Below are 13,397 nucleotides of genomic sequence, written 5' to 3'. Positions count from 1 at the left end.
ATCAGAATGAACATGTGTAAGAACAGTTTGGCAGAACATGTAATGATCAGGTAAAATATTAGTTATGATGTTGTTCATTTATCAAAAATTTCTGTGTTTTGGTGATATACTCCTAATCCGTAAATGTTAAATTCTAATGAATGATCTTTTTTTCAGTCATAACACAACCACCACAGTGCTGTTATTTACTTATTGAATAAATCATTTTTACATATTACTGGCAAATAAGGGTGGAGAAACTAAAACATATAAAAAAAAAATAAAGATACACATGCATTAATCAATGCCTAACAAGGTACATGGAACAACATTAAATGTGCACAGACATTTTTGTCATTGTGAACTGATACTGTAATAGCGTTTAAGTTATTTAGTTATATAACAAAACGACTATGAGGGTATAAATCAAGTTCAACGAAGTTAATCATCCCAGTTTTGAACTTGACAATCACAGAGATACCATAAAGACAAACATTCTGACCAGGTTCCTTAAAGATAAGGGAGAAAATCGTGGCCTCTGATCAATTTTAACCTTGACCTTGATTTCATCCCAACAAACATTCTAAGTATCACGTAGATATTTAAGAAAAATATGGCTTATAGAATGTTACAAAGATTTTTTCATGGATCTGATCTTGTGGTTTTCATTCCATAAAGAAAAAAATTCTGACCAGTTTTGTATAGATTTGGTAGAAAATGTGACCTCTAGTATGTTAATCAGTTTACTCCTATCACTTGACCTAGTGACCTAGTTTTTAATCCCAGATGCATCAGTTTTCATTGGCCATCATGCTTGAAAATGTTAATGCTGTTGTCACATGAACAAGATTTCAGCTTACTCATTCTTTAAAACAATGTGAACAGAAATATTGAGCATGAAATCCATGTTTTAGCGTTATTTCTGTGCATTTTAACTTTGAAGGCCTTTCATCAATTTTTATGCTGCATGATCAATTGTCTTTCATTGGTCTGCAAGAGATGTGGTTCAACTAGTCAGATTTGAACTATAAAGTTATAAACTTGAGCTTGTACAGTGTCAGTTTTAACAGCAAGAGGAACACATAAAAGACATATTGGTAAATAAATTATGGAGAGAAATAATATGTGATATCTTTCTTTGCTTGTACAAACAGAAATGTCATGGTGACAAAAATATATACTGGAAAACCTGGCAGTGAAAGTTTATTCAGCTGACATAAAATTTCACACATATTATTTTATATTCAAATGGTAATAAAATATGTATAGATGTAAACCCTGGGTTGTTAAGAAAAATATATTAGGCCATACCAAATTGATATGTCGTTCGTCGGAACTACCGCATCAATAATTTCATACCCGAGAAAAAAAAATAAAAATCACCCGCCCGCATGTACATAAAAATCTCTGAAAAAATATTTTTTTCCGACTACGCTCTCCAGAATAATAACGGCAAAACAGGTTTTATCGCTGTTTTAATGCGTCAAAGTGATATTGATCGGATTTCGTGCGTCTGTAATACATCATTGTAGCTGATGACCCAAACTCAAAAAGTCAGGAATTATGTAGTTGTCCATCATTTGTTTTATATCTGGAGTGTCTGTGCTAGTGCCACACATGGCCTTCGATGTGCCGGTAGGTAATGAAGTAGCCACGTTCTACTTTTGTTCAATACAGTGAAAAGAATGAAAACAAAGAGAAATATCAAACAGGGAATGCCACGCACCAAAGGCGCAGCCTCCTCAAAACGAACCCCCCAGAAGCCTGACTTGTAAGATGTGCACGGGGATGCAGTTAAAAATATTTGGATTAAACACAGAAATATTGTTCAGATATAAAGTTTTCAAACCATTTGTTATCAGTTGTTTAGTTCAGTATGTTAGATCTAGAGCCCAAAGCCTAGGCCGACTACTATCTTAAAACAAGAGCACCGCCTTGCGGGTGCTGACGCTCATCTGATTTTTTTTGTGTAATAGAAATATTGTCCTACCCATGATTTTCTAAGTCTAAAAAGGGCCATCATTCTTGCAAAAAGCAGGATAGAGTTATGTTTCTTGATGTACAGTGTCCACTTATGATGGTGAAAAACTGTTGCAAGTTTTAAAGCAATAGCTTTGATAGTTTATGAGAAAAGTTGACTTAAACATAATACTCAACCAAGAAAATGATTTTCTAAGTCCAAAAGGGGCAATAATTATTGCAAAAAGCAGGATGGAGTTATGTTGCTTGCTGTACAGGGTCAGCTTATGATGGTGAACAAGTGTTGCAAGTTTCAAAGCAATAGCTTTGATAGTTTAAGAGAAAAAGTTGACCTAAACATAAAACTTAACCAAGAAATCTGATATTTTCTAAGTCCAAAAGGGGCCATAAATCTTGCAAAAAGCAGGACAGAGTTATGTTTCTTGCTGTACAGGGTCAACTTATGATGGTGAACAAGTGTTGCAAAGTTTTAAAGCAATAGCTTTGATAGTTTAGGATAAAAGCTGACCTAAACATAAAACTTAACCAAGAAAACTGATTTTCTAAGTCCAAAAGGGGCAATAAATCTTGCAAAAAGCAAGATGGAGTTGTTTCTTGATGTACAGGGTCTGCTTATGATGGTGAACAAGTATTCCAAGTTTCAAAGCAATAGCTTTGATAGTTTAGGAGAAAAGTTGACCTAAACATAAAACTTAACCAAGAAATCTGATATTTTCTAAGTACAAAAGGGGCCATAAATCTTGCAAAAAGCAAGATGGAGTTATGTTTCCTGCTATACAGGGTCAGCTTATGATGGTGAACAAGTATTCCAAGTTTCAAAGCAATAGCTTTGATAGTTTAGGAGAAAAGCTGACCTAAACATAAAACTTAACCAGGCAACGCCGACGCAGACGCCGACGCCGACAACCGCTCAAGTGATGACAATAACTCATCATTTTTTTTCAAAAAATCAGATGAGCTAAAAATGTTTGTTCACAGATCCTGACCGACCCATCACATTGTCTCGACCCAAATCTTTTTTAACCAAATTCTTTAGTACAGCAGTCAGATATTCTATCAAAACACTTTTAGTCAATTTAAAAATTGTTTAGCTTTTCAAATATGTAGTGTAGATATGAAAATAATTTCTAACAAAATCTGTCCTTTTGTAACCCCAATTTTGCCTGTTTGTATATTAATTGGCTGTGCATTGATTGAACGAAAGAAACTGAATAAAACAGACCTCCCCAACTCTAAATTTCTAGTTCAGTCAAAGCACAACAAATAACACTTTTAAGGGTGGCCATATTGGGATCATACTTTGTCCGTCTGTTATCATTTTTGCCTGAAATGAATTTCTACCACAAAAACTTAAGCCAGCCTGATCTGTTAAGAAATTATTCCAAAGGGATTCGAGCAATGTCGAAGCATCTGTATGCCCAACTCTGTTTGGTCTCACCGGTCAAGTGGTTTATTACTTCCCCTCACCTCTATGGATTGGAGTTCCACTAGGGACACAAAGTTGTTCATGTGTCGAAGCCATCTAACTGTGTTTCAGAAATGTTATTCCACACATGTGCCTGTTTGGTCTTAAATATTCCTCATCCTGTGCCGTTAAATAGGCACGCCTTCAGATTAATGTAGAAAAATAAAAAATAAAAATAAGACACTCATCCCTTAGTAATTATAATTACAAAATAAAAAACAAACAAAGTGATTCAGTGAGATTTGGCAAGAATTTATTTGCAAAATCATTCATGTAGTCTTTAAAACATATAGAAAAGCTATATATTGTGTTACCCACACTGTAAATGTTTGATTTCTGTGTTATTTCTAACGAAATGTTAACTTCATGTATAATCATAACCGCTTCTCAATGGTCCAAGTTGGGAAAAAAAAAATTAAAAAAGCCCGCTCGCTCCATGTAAAATCTACCCGCCTCTGAAAAAAATGAAAATTGAGAAAAAAAATAAAATAAAAATTTCGCTCGCTCGCTCCTATTTTTTTTGAAAATTTTCCGAAGAACTGTTAATCAATTTGGTATGGCCTTAGGTGCTAAAAAATCTGCAGTGGGCATAAGATAACATTAATTATAGCTACTTAAAAATTCTTTAGAAGTTTTTAAACAAGAGCTGTCCGTAAGACAGCCAAGCTCGACTATTTGAAATATTGTCTCAGAAGCAGGAAAATATTACCCACAAAGGTTAAATATTAAAAGAGTTTTAAGTTCAAAAGGGGGAATAATTTGACCAAAATGCATATCAGTTATGATTTTAGACTTGCTGCTATCAACTAGTTTTATAACCCCGAAGGCACTTGTGAAGTTTCAATTCAATATCTGCATTAGTTTTGGAGATAGAAACTTGCATGCAAAACTTTAACCAGAATTTTCAAAGTCCAAAAGGGGGCATAATTTGCCCAAAATACATGCCAGAGTTATGGGACTTGACCCAGTGAGGTTGGTAATTGATCTAGAAAAAGAAAAAATAAGTTTCAAATCTATATGCCTTTTAGTAATAGCTGTATGTACTTGCACGCAAAACTTCAACCAGAATTTGCAAAGTCCAAAAGGGGACATAATTTGGCCAAAATGAAGGTCAGAGTTATGGGACTTGCTGCTATCAACTAGTTTTATAACTCCGAAGACACATGTGAAGTTTCAAATCAATATCTGCATTAGTTTTGGAGATAATAACTTGCATGTAAAACTGTAACTAAAATTTTCTAAGTCTAAAAGGGGCCATATTTGCTCAAAAAACATGTCAGAGTTATGGGACTTGACCCAGTGAGGTTGATAATTGATCTAGAAAAAGAAAAAATAAGTTTCAAATCTATATGCCTTTTAGAAATAGCTGTATGTACTTGCACGCAAAACTTTAACCAGAATTTTCTAAGTCCAAAAGGGGGCATAATTTGGCCAAAATGAAAGTCAGAGTTTTGGGACTTGCTGCTATCAACTAGATTTATAACCCCGAACCCACACGTGAAGTTTCAAATCAATACCTGCATTAGTTTTGGAGATAGTAACTTGCATGTAAAACTTTAACCAAAATTTTCTAAGTCTAAAAGGGGGCATAATTTGCTCAAAAAACATGTCAGAGTTATGGGTCTTGGCCCAGTGAGGTTGGTAATTGATCTAGAAAAAGAAAAAATAAGTTTCAAATCTATATGCCTTTTAGAAATAGCTGTATGTACTTGCACGCAAAACTTTAACCAGAATTTTCTAAGTCCAAAAGGGGGCATAATTTGGCCAAAATGAAAGTCAGAGTTTTGGGACTTGCTGCTATCAACTAGTTTTATAACCCCGAAGACACATGTAAAGTTTCAAATCAATATCTGCATTAGTTTTTGAGATAGTAACTTGCATGTAAAACTTTAACCAAAATTTTCTAAGTCCAAAAGGGGGCATAATTTGCTCAAAATACATGTCAGAGTTATAGGACTTGACCCAGAGAGGTTGGTAATTGACCTAGAAAAAGAAAAAATAAGTTTCAAAGCTTTATGCCTTTAATTGATGGCTGTATGTACTTGCATGCAAAAACTTAACCAAGGTGTGACGCCGACGCCGACGCCAGGGTGAGTAGAATAGCTAGACTATTCTTCGAATAGTCGAGCTAAAAATGAATAATGATTTAATGAAAAAATACAAACAGGTCCTGTTATTTTGTTTGTAACATGTCATATGGTCAACCAGTGCCTGAGGCAATGCATTGTGTACTATATTCACTGATCCCTAACATTTTTTTTTTTGTCACTGTCATTGAATTACTACATGAATTGAGTATTGAATAAACTAAACTAAACTAAACTAATTGATTGACCTCTCACCTTAGGATTCTAAAAATAATCTTGGGGTCATCACTTATGCAAAGGTAAAATATTCATATTTCCCAGTACCATTTCTCTCTGTCCTAAAAAATATGAGTATTTCCACTTTAATGCCAACCCTGTTGAAAATAGCTGAAAGGGAGTACAAGGCATGTTTTAGGAAAAGTAGCATAATGGCCCTTTTCAAACCAGAGAACTGAGAGTTTTATTGCTGAAAGAACTAAACGAACTAAAAGTTTCCCACTGGAAAGGCAGCTTCTATAACTTTCATAGTGTTTATCACAATTGTGAATTTTATGTCACATTAACACAATTTTAGTCATATGGCCACTTTCAAGCTAGATCATGATCACGCTCTCCGGACAGTATTTCAGGCAAGGCCTGGTACCTGGGTAATGAGTGTATAACCATCCAAGCTTCAGCTTGATGACTTCCTCTTCTGAAAATATTCTACACCCAACACAGTTTTGAACACAAAGCAGCATTTAAATTCAGAACTTAAATCCACTTGGCAATGGTTACAAGATACAATTATTTATAGGCATATCTTCACAACATATGAATTATTGAATACCCAATGGTTGACTTTGCCATGATTAAAATGCTTTGTTCATTTAGTTACTAATTAAATAAGTAACATATATTATATGCATATAAAACTTGATAAGGACATGCCTCAACCAAACAAGAGCTGTGCGTAAGACAGCCAATGCTCGAATATTCGAATTGTTGTCTCAGAAGCAAGAATATTACCCTAAATTTTAATATGTCCATAGAGTTTCAATCAAGTATCTGCATTAGTTTTGGAGATAGTAAAAGCAAGCAAAACTTAAACCAGAGTTAGGTGTAAAAAAAATTTTATGCTTTAAACATGGTCAGTGATGTTAGAAATCAACTTATATAACCCCCTGATTTGTATTCATTTTTTGACACAAAAATTATATATAATAATTTCTGAAAAGTCCCACTAAATAAAAAAAAAATCCAAAAAAAATTACCAACAGGTCTACATGTACCTACCCTAACTTTTTTAACATGTTACAGGAAACAAACAATTTTTCTTTTACCCCTTATGGGACTTGATGCTATCACCTAATGTTATAACCCCAAAGACACATGTGAAGTTTCAATTCAATATCTGCATTAGTTTTGGAGACAATAACTTGTATGCAAAACTTTAACCGGTATTTTCTAAGTCCAAAAGGGGGCATAATTTGATTAAAATACAAGTCAGAGTTATGGGACTTGATTCAGTGAGGTTGGAAATTGACCTAGAAAAAGAAAATCAAAGGCCTGAAGGGCCTGAGAGTCGGCTAATGATTGATGTACTGGTAGTATAGTCTACCAGTTTCAGTTTGGTTTTAGTTTTTTTCCCCAACTGAACAGAGATTTTGTTACAATAGATGAAATGGACATTCAATCGATGCCTAGTTAAACTTTGACTGATATTATACAAGTATTTAAACCCAATATATTTCTCAAAAATTGAAGAGTGGTTCGCAGAAATAAAAATGTTGAAAGTACAAACTACAATTTGACAGGTGACACTAAGATACTGCACATGACTATAAACATTTTTCCAGTAAACACTTGCCTCCGGCATTACAAAAACAGGCAATTATCGGCTGGTATATATCCGCACATGATAAAATTTGAATATGAAAATTTATATATTGAAATTTTATAGCGCGGATTGCCACATACAATTTGTAACGGATGGACGAAAGAACTGTTCAGATATTTTACAGATAAGGGGCCTGGCAATAACCGTGTCACACGCTAGGTATTGTTCAATCATATTATAAGGGATGTGAATTTAAAGTATACTTACTTTTGCGTTTAAAGATATGTAAATGTTGCTGAGTGTCAATATATAGTGTCATGAATGTTTACACTGACAGGAAAATTGCGCATTCGAAACTAAGAGAAGTTACTCGGACTAGCTACCAATTTCGGAAAAGATAACCAATATTAATAAATGCAGTTCTTTTTTAGTTTAAAAACCATCATTTATTCTATTTCAGACCTGTTAACCCCTTCAAAACCATGTCAGTAGTCCCCAAGTCTATGTACTTTCAATTATCCGTTTTGATTCATGTAGACAGACAGGCCCAGACTGGGCTGAAAAAATGTTTGAGCCATTTTTACGTGGTCGGTAGCAGGGTGGGTGTGGGGAGGGGTGTTCCTTCCCGCTTTGAACTGCAGTCAGATTTTGAAATGGGCATTGTGGCAGGTGGTAAAAGGGCAAATGTATCAAACTGTAAAGTGGCAATATGGGGGAAGGGTGTGGGAGGATACCCCCTCCTGCAAATATGGTTTGGGGTATCACCACAAGGAAATTTTGAAAATGTAGACCCTTGATACAGCCTTTGTTGCGATTTCTAACTGAAAATTTTATGTTTCAATTTCTAAATATTACCTAGATTCTTTTTAGTATTACAATATTGAAAGTATGAATGACTGTCACTTCATATTTTTACTTTCAGGTCATGCCTCAGCACTAGAATATAAGTCTGATATTGATTCTATGTATGTATTATAAAAATAAATTCTAGAATCATTTCTGTTACAATAATATCTATCATGTCTGTTACTTTAATGTTTAAATTTCATAACACAGCTCGATATTTACCCAAAATATTATATCCGGATATTATTACACTTTCTTTTATACTGCCAAAATCTCCAGTTTCAACAATATGTTTTACAAATTGTGATGATATGAAGACAGTTTAGCAGCAATTGGCAGTATCTGACATTGAAGTTTACGGTGAAATTATTTAAATCATTTCATAAAAAAAATTGTTTTGTTTCGTCAAAGCACTCTAACATAGACGATCTACTTCCGATTTCAAAAACTACATGTACAAGAAAATACAATTTTATGTTTTGCCGATTTGTTTATTTCTCGAAAAATAAGAATTGATATCATATTTAATATCAGTAGTAACTAAACAAACCAGTAAGAGCTTCTTCTTCCGATAATTTATCCGTTTACTGACTACAGAATTCAACCCACGCAAAGTCGTAGAAACATTGTTATAAACAGGTCACGCGTGTTCGCCGAGAAGTGTCCAGAATGTAGTTAGGATTCATCCGCGAATTGTCTTTCGCTGGATGTTACGCAAGCTTTGTAAGTCTGCGCAATTCATAAAATGCACAGCACAATAAATTTGTTATTTGCGCAATGATTTTAAAGATTATTTTTTGAAACGGACAGGGTAACAAATGGATAATTTGGCTAATAAGTTAATATGCAGTTTTTATTTGAATTTGTGAACATCATATTTGCTATTTTGTGACAAAAGGGCATAAAATTCGTCACCATAATCATATGCGCAAATGTATTACCAAATCCCGCAGAATCGTTATGCGTGTTTATGCTTAATGAGTTACCGCGGAAGAAAATACGTGGCTTTATTCGAGTATTGCACAATTACAAGTCATAAATATGACAGATTACATCGTATATTGGTCATAGCAAATAGGATTGACATAAATGAACTTCATTCGATCAATGAACTCTTTGAAATTAGAGACAATCCAATGGAACTACATCACTTCGCTGTGTTGTGAGGCCATTTAAGAATGAGAAATCGTGCGATAGCAAGGACTCGTCAAACGCTTGACAGCGTTTAGCCGACTCAAAAAATAAGTCTTAAAAGCTATATATGCCTTTAATTAATAGCTTTCTTGCAAGTCCAAAAGGGGCATAATTTGGAAAAAATTCATGTCAGAGTTATGGGACTTGATGCTATCACCTAGTTTTATAACCCTAAAGACACATATGTGAAGTTTCAATTCAATATCTGCATTAGTTTTGGAGATAGTAACTTGCATATGTAAAACATTATAAACCAGGATTTTCTAAGTCCAAAAGGGGGCATAATTTGGCCCAAATACATGTCAGAGTTATGGGACTTGACCCAGTGAGGTTGATAAGTGACCTAGAAAAGGAAAAAACAAGTTTCAAAACTATATGACTTTAAATGATAGCCATATACTTGCATGTTAAACTTTTAACAAAGGTGTGACGCCGACGCCAGGGTGAGTAGAATAGCTAGACTATACTTTGCATAGTCAAGCTAAAAAGACTGAAAAAGGATACTGAATATAAAACATTACCTTTGTGGTTGTTGACTTTGGGTTAAACATCCAGCCTTGGTAAGCCAGCAACATTTTGAACAACTGCATCCTCATCAATAAGAACATTTTGGTTGATCCGTATCCAACTATAAATCCAAACATTGCAATATTCATTTGGTATGGAATACCAGATAATTCCATCCATTTTTCACCAAAGTCGACCAAATTTTTAACGGGTTCTGAAAAAACAGTAAACAAAATCGCAGAGAGAAAGCCAACAGCCGATGCTTCGCTAAAATTTCTCCTGTAAATGTCATATGCCCTATTTCTATAGGGCATCATGGAGCCCATTACTCGAAACATCTTGCTGCTGGTAGTTTTCCCTTATTGCTTTTGACTATTTTTTGATAAAATCGTAAATTGTGTCTGGATTTGTTTGACGTTACTGTTTACCCGGGTCGACAAGGTCCGATTGTTCCGAATGACTCGCTCCGTGACACACCTTCGGTAAAATATGCAGCGCCTTCAAGAGCCTAATTTTGTAACTGTTTTTTGTTGTTTTTTTTTTTTGTAGCAAAAGCATTCACTCATTGCAGCGTTAAAATATTCATTGATTCGCAATGACACACAATTTTATTAACTTGAAGTGTCAAGTTATTCAATTCACAATAAAAAAAAAAACAAGGAAAAAGTCCAACAAGAAAAAACACATTCAAGGAACACAGCCTTTCACTGGGCAGATACAACTAGTTTACTGGTGCCAAACCTTGCTGTTTAAGCCCTATTATATTCCTATATAACTAGATTATTCCCATGTTTCACAATGGCATACTTTGCAGTGTCAAATAGTATGATACACAATTGTTTAAACTGGCTTTCCAATATAATTATACATCATCTCCAAATGTCACAGTGGTCATTCATTGCAAGGTCAAAAGATAAGTGACATAGGCCAACTATGTTTAATTTTTTATCTATGTGGTTAGCTTTTTTGCAAGTGTTTTGCAGCAAAAGTATTGTGCTACTTTATTTAGCACTCAATATTATTTTGCAAAAGAATGAGACTACTAAGTGCATAATTTTGATGCAAAGCTAGTAATCTTTTATTTCATGTATACCCATTTTAAATTTTACACTTAATTATTAAATTGATATATAGTATAGTAGTCGCAACTTGACCGCGATGGTTGACCTTCGGCTGATTATTTATGTCGATTATTTCATTGTAGAAATAAAGGGTGATTAGGGGGCCATGTATATTTATATGGAATTAGTTTGTTTACAGAGCATTATCAAAGTATGTATACTTACATGTGATCAGTTAAAACTTTCCAATACATAAATTTATAATTTCACAAATTTAAAATTCCACTTTCTCATGCAGCTTGTGTTTTACGTACACTCCTTTTCAATAATAGGTTGTGCCTCATTATGTATTATAATAGAAAGGTCAACCATCGGGGTCAAGTTGCGTCTACTATATATACAGTTACAAGTGCCTGGGAAAACAAGATCTGTCTAAATCAATGACAGTGAGCTGGGCTATTTGAAGCCCAAAAAATAGCAGCTAGCTTACATACAATTAATTAATGGTTTCAGCAATATTTTCTAAGTTGAAAAGAGGGCATAATTTTGTTAACTTTGAATATAAGATATCCAACCTGGCTCAGAATATGTAGAGTTTGAAGGCATTCAGCACAACTGTTACTGACATATCTAACCTGTTTTCATGCAAAACAATTGTGGAAAAGGTGCATACATTTGCTAAAATATAAGCCATAGTTACTAAACCTGCCTCATGATGCCAAAGATGTGTGTAGAATTTGAAAACTTTTGGTCAAATAGTTTCTGAGAAACATGCTTACGTGCAAATTTTAAACTTTTACAAAATTTCTACATTAAAAAGGGGCATAATTTTAATACAGTTAAAGTTAAAGACATGTAACAGAGGTACAGAGTGCCCTGTAAGGAAACCTCATGATGCAAAAAATGTGTAAAATTTGAAAGCATTTGGCTGAGTAGTCTGAGAGAAACCTGCTTACAAGCAAAACTTTTACCAGAATTTCTATGATAAAAGTGCATACCGGTAATTTTGACAAAATAAAAGCTGAGTAATATAACTTGTCCTGTGAAGTCATCCCTTCAATGATGCCAAAGAAGTTTAAAAGCATTTGGTCTAGTACGCTTTTAGAGAAACCTGCTTCCACGCAAAACTTTTGAGATGCAGATGCAGATAAGAAAACCAACGGAATATCAACCAAACCTAACAGGAAACAATTACTGAAGTATAAAATTCCATAACGAGAAACAATGATCAAATCCAAACCTTTGCAGAGGTTGATTATAAGTTTGTTGTGTTGGGTTTCAGCCTTGATCATAAGGATATCTTTTAATGACACTCGCCCATTTGAACATTATTTCAGGTTCAGGCAGGCATCTTAGTAGAACCACCCAACTTACATAAACCACCAGAGGTTGGTAGATTTATTCTAGAATTAAGGTTTTACCAAGACGGTGCAACATGACATCACATTGTGGTAACGTCACAATATTATGATGTCATTGCTGACCTGTACCTTAAAAAGATTTGCTCTTGCACAGATTAGTACGTGTTTTAGCTCTGTACACAAGTGCTAACTATGTTTTATCATTGATTATACCGAATGAAAATTACAATAAATACAGATTTAACAAAAGGTGACTGCCAATAAAGAGCTATCTTCATGTATTCTCTTAGTCACCTATGTTTAGATTTATATCATTTATTGACCTTCTAATGAAATCAAGGCATAGTGTGTTGGAAGCAAAACTTAATTCATAGACATGTCAGAAAGTGATGTATGACCAACTTACAGTTAAAATGCCCATTTTACTTCCTTGACAGGTCAAAGCCACAAGTAAAATAAACCTTGATTTGCTTAATACTTTCCTGGACAGCCTAGCTTGTAGACAATTTCCTGCACTCTTGTTGATCCAGTATATACAGAACTGTGTTACCAGCTAGGGCTATAAAGTTATTACTATGCCGAAAAGCAAAATGAAGTCATTCCATCCTCCAAGATATTTCTTTTACTGATGAAATGGATGAACTGTAATAACCACAAAGTCCCAAATTTAAAGATCAATGATGAAAGTAACCAAAAGTTGGATTTTAATAATAATACTAAATTAAATGGAATTAGTAGCAGATTTACGAAACTTGCTGTGCTGACAATGTTTAGACCGTGGAAGTGATCAGTAAACTTTGAATGTGCATTAAAAGAAAAGAAGCATGTTTTTCATTCTAAACTTTGTCCATACATCACACAGAATCTTGAGCAGTTTCTCAAATGAGCCATCCCTGTATTTTGGGAACTGCTCCAGCTCATTGACTGCGCATGGTCCGTAGTTGGTGGAGCTATTATAATCCATTTATATAGTAATACTTTATGATTCAGCGGAGCTATTTTCTCCATCATGATACGATATGTAAATAAGTTGGTCTTTTTCTGAAAATTCTTTGCTGGTCATTGGATTAAATGAATGCTTGACCTATCTCGTTATAT

At 34.2% G+C, this 13,397-nt stretch overlaps 1 protein-coding gene across 1 annotated transcript in view; it reads right to left on the bottom strand.

Moving 5' to 3' along the window:
• LOC123533081 (carnitine O-palmitoyltransferase 1, liver isoform-like) overlaps positions 1-10,359 on the bottom strand; it is a 58,144-nt gene extending 47,785 nt beyond the window's left edge. The window contains exon 1 of the mRNA XM_053551835.1: positions 9,892-10,359. Coding sequence (XP_053407810.1) covers positions 9,892-10,215 — 324 coding nt within the window. The 5' untranslated portion in view covers positions 10,216-10,359. The remainder of the gene's footprint in view (positions 1-9,891) is intronic.
• Between the last annotated feature and the right edge of the window lie 3,038 nt (positions 10,360-13,397).

This window comes from Mercenaria mercenaria, chromosome 1, assembly GCF_021730395.1.
Source record: "Mercenaria mercenaria strain notata chromosome 1, MADL_Memer_1, whole genome shotgun sequence".
NCBI lineage: Eukaryota > Metazoa > Mollusca > Bivalvia > Venerida > Veneridae > Mercenaria > Mercenaria mercenaria.
Note: the sequence above shows the minus strand (reverse complement) of the source record. Positions and strands in the feature narration are given on the sequence as shown.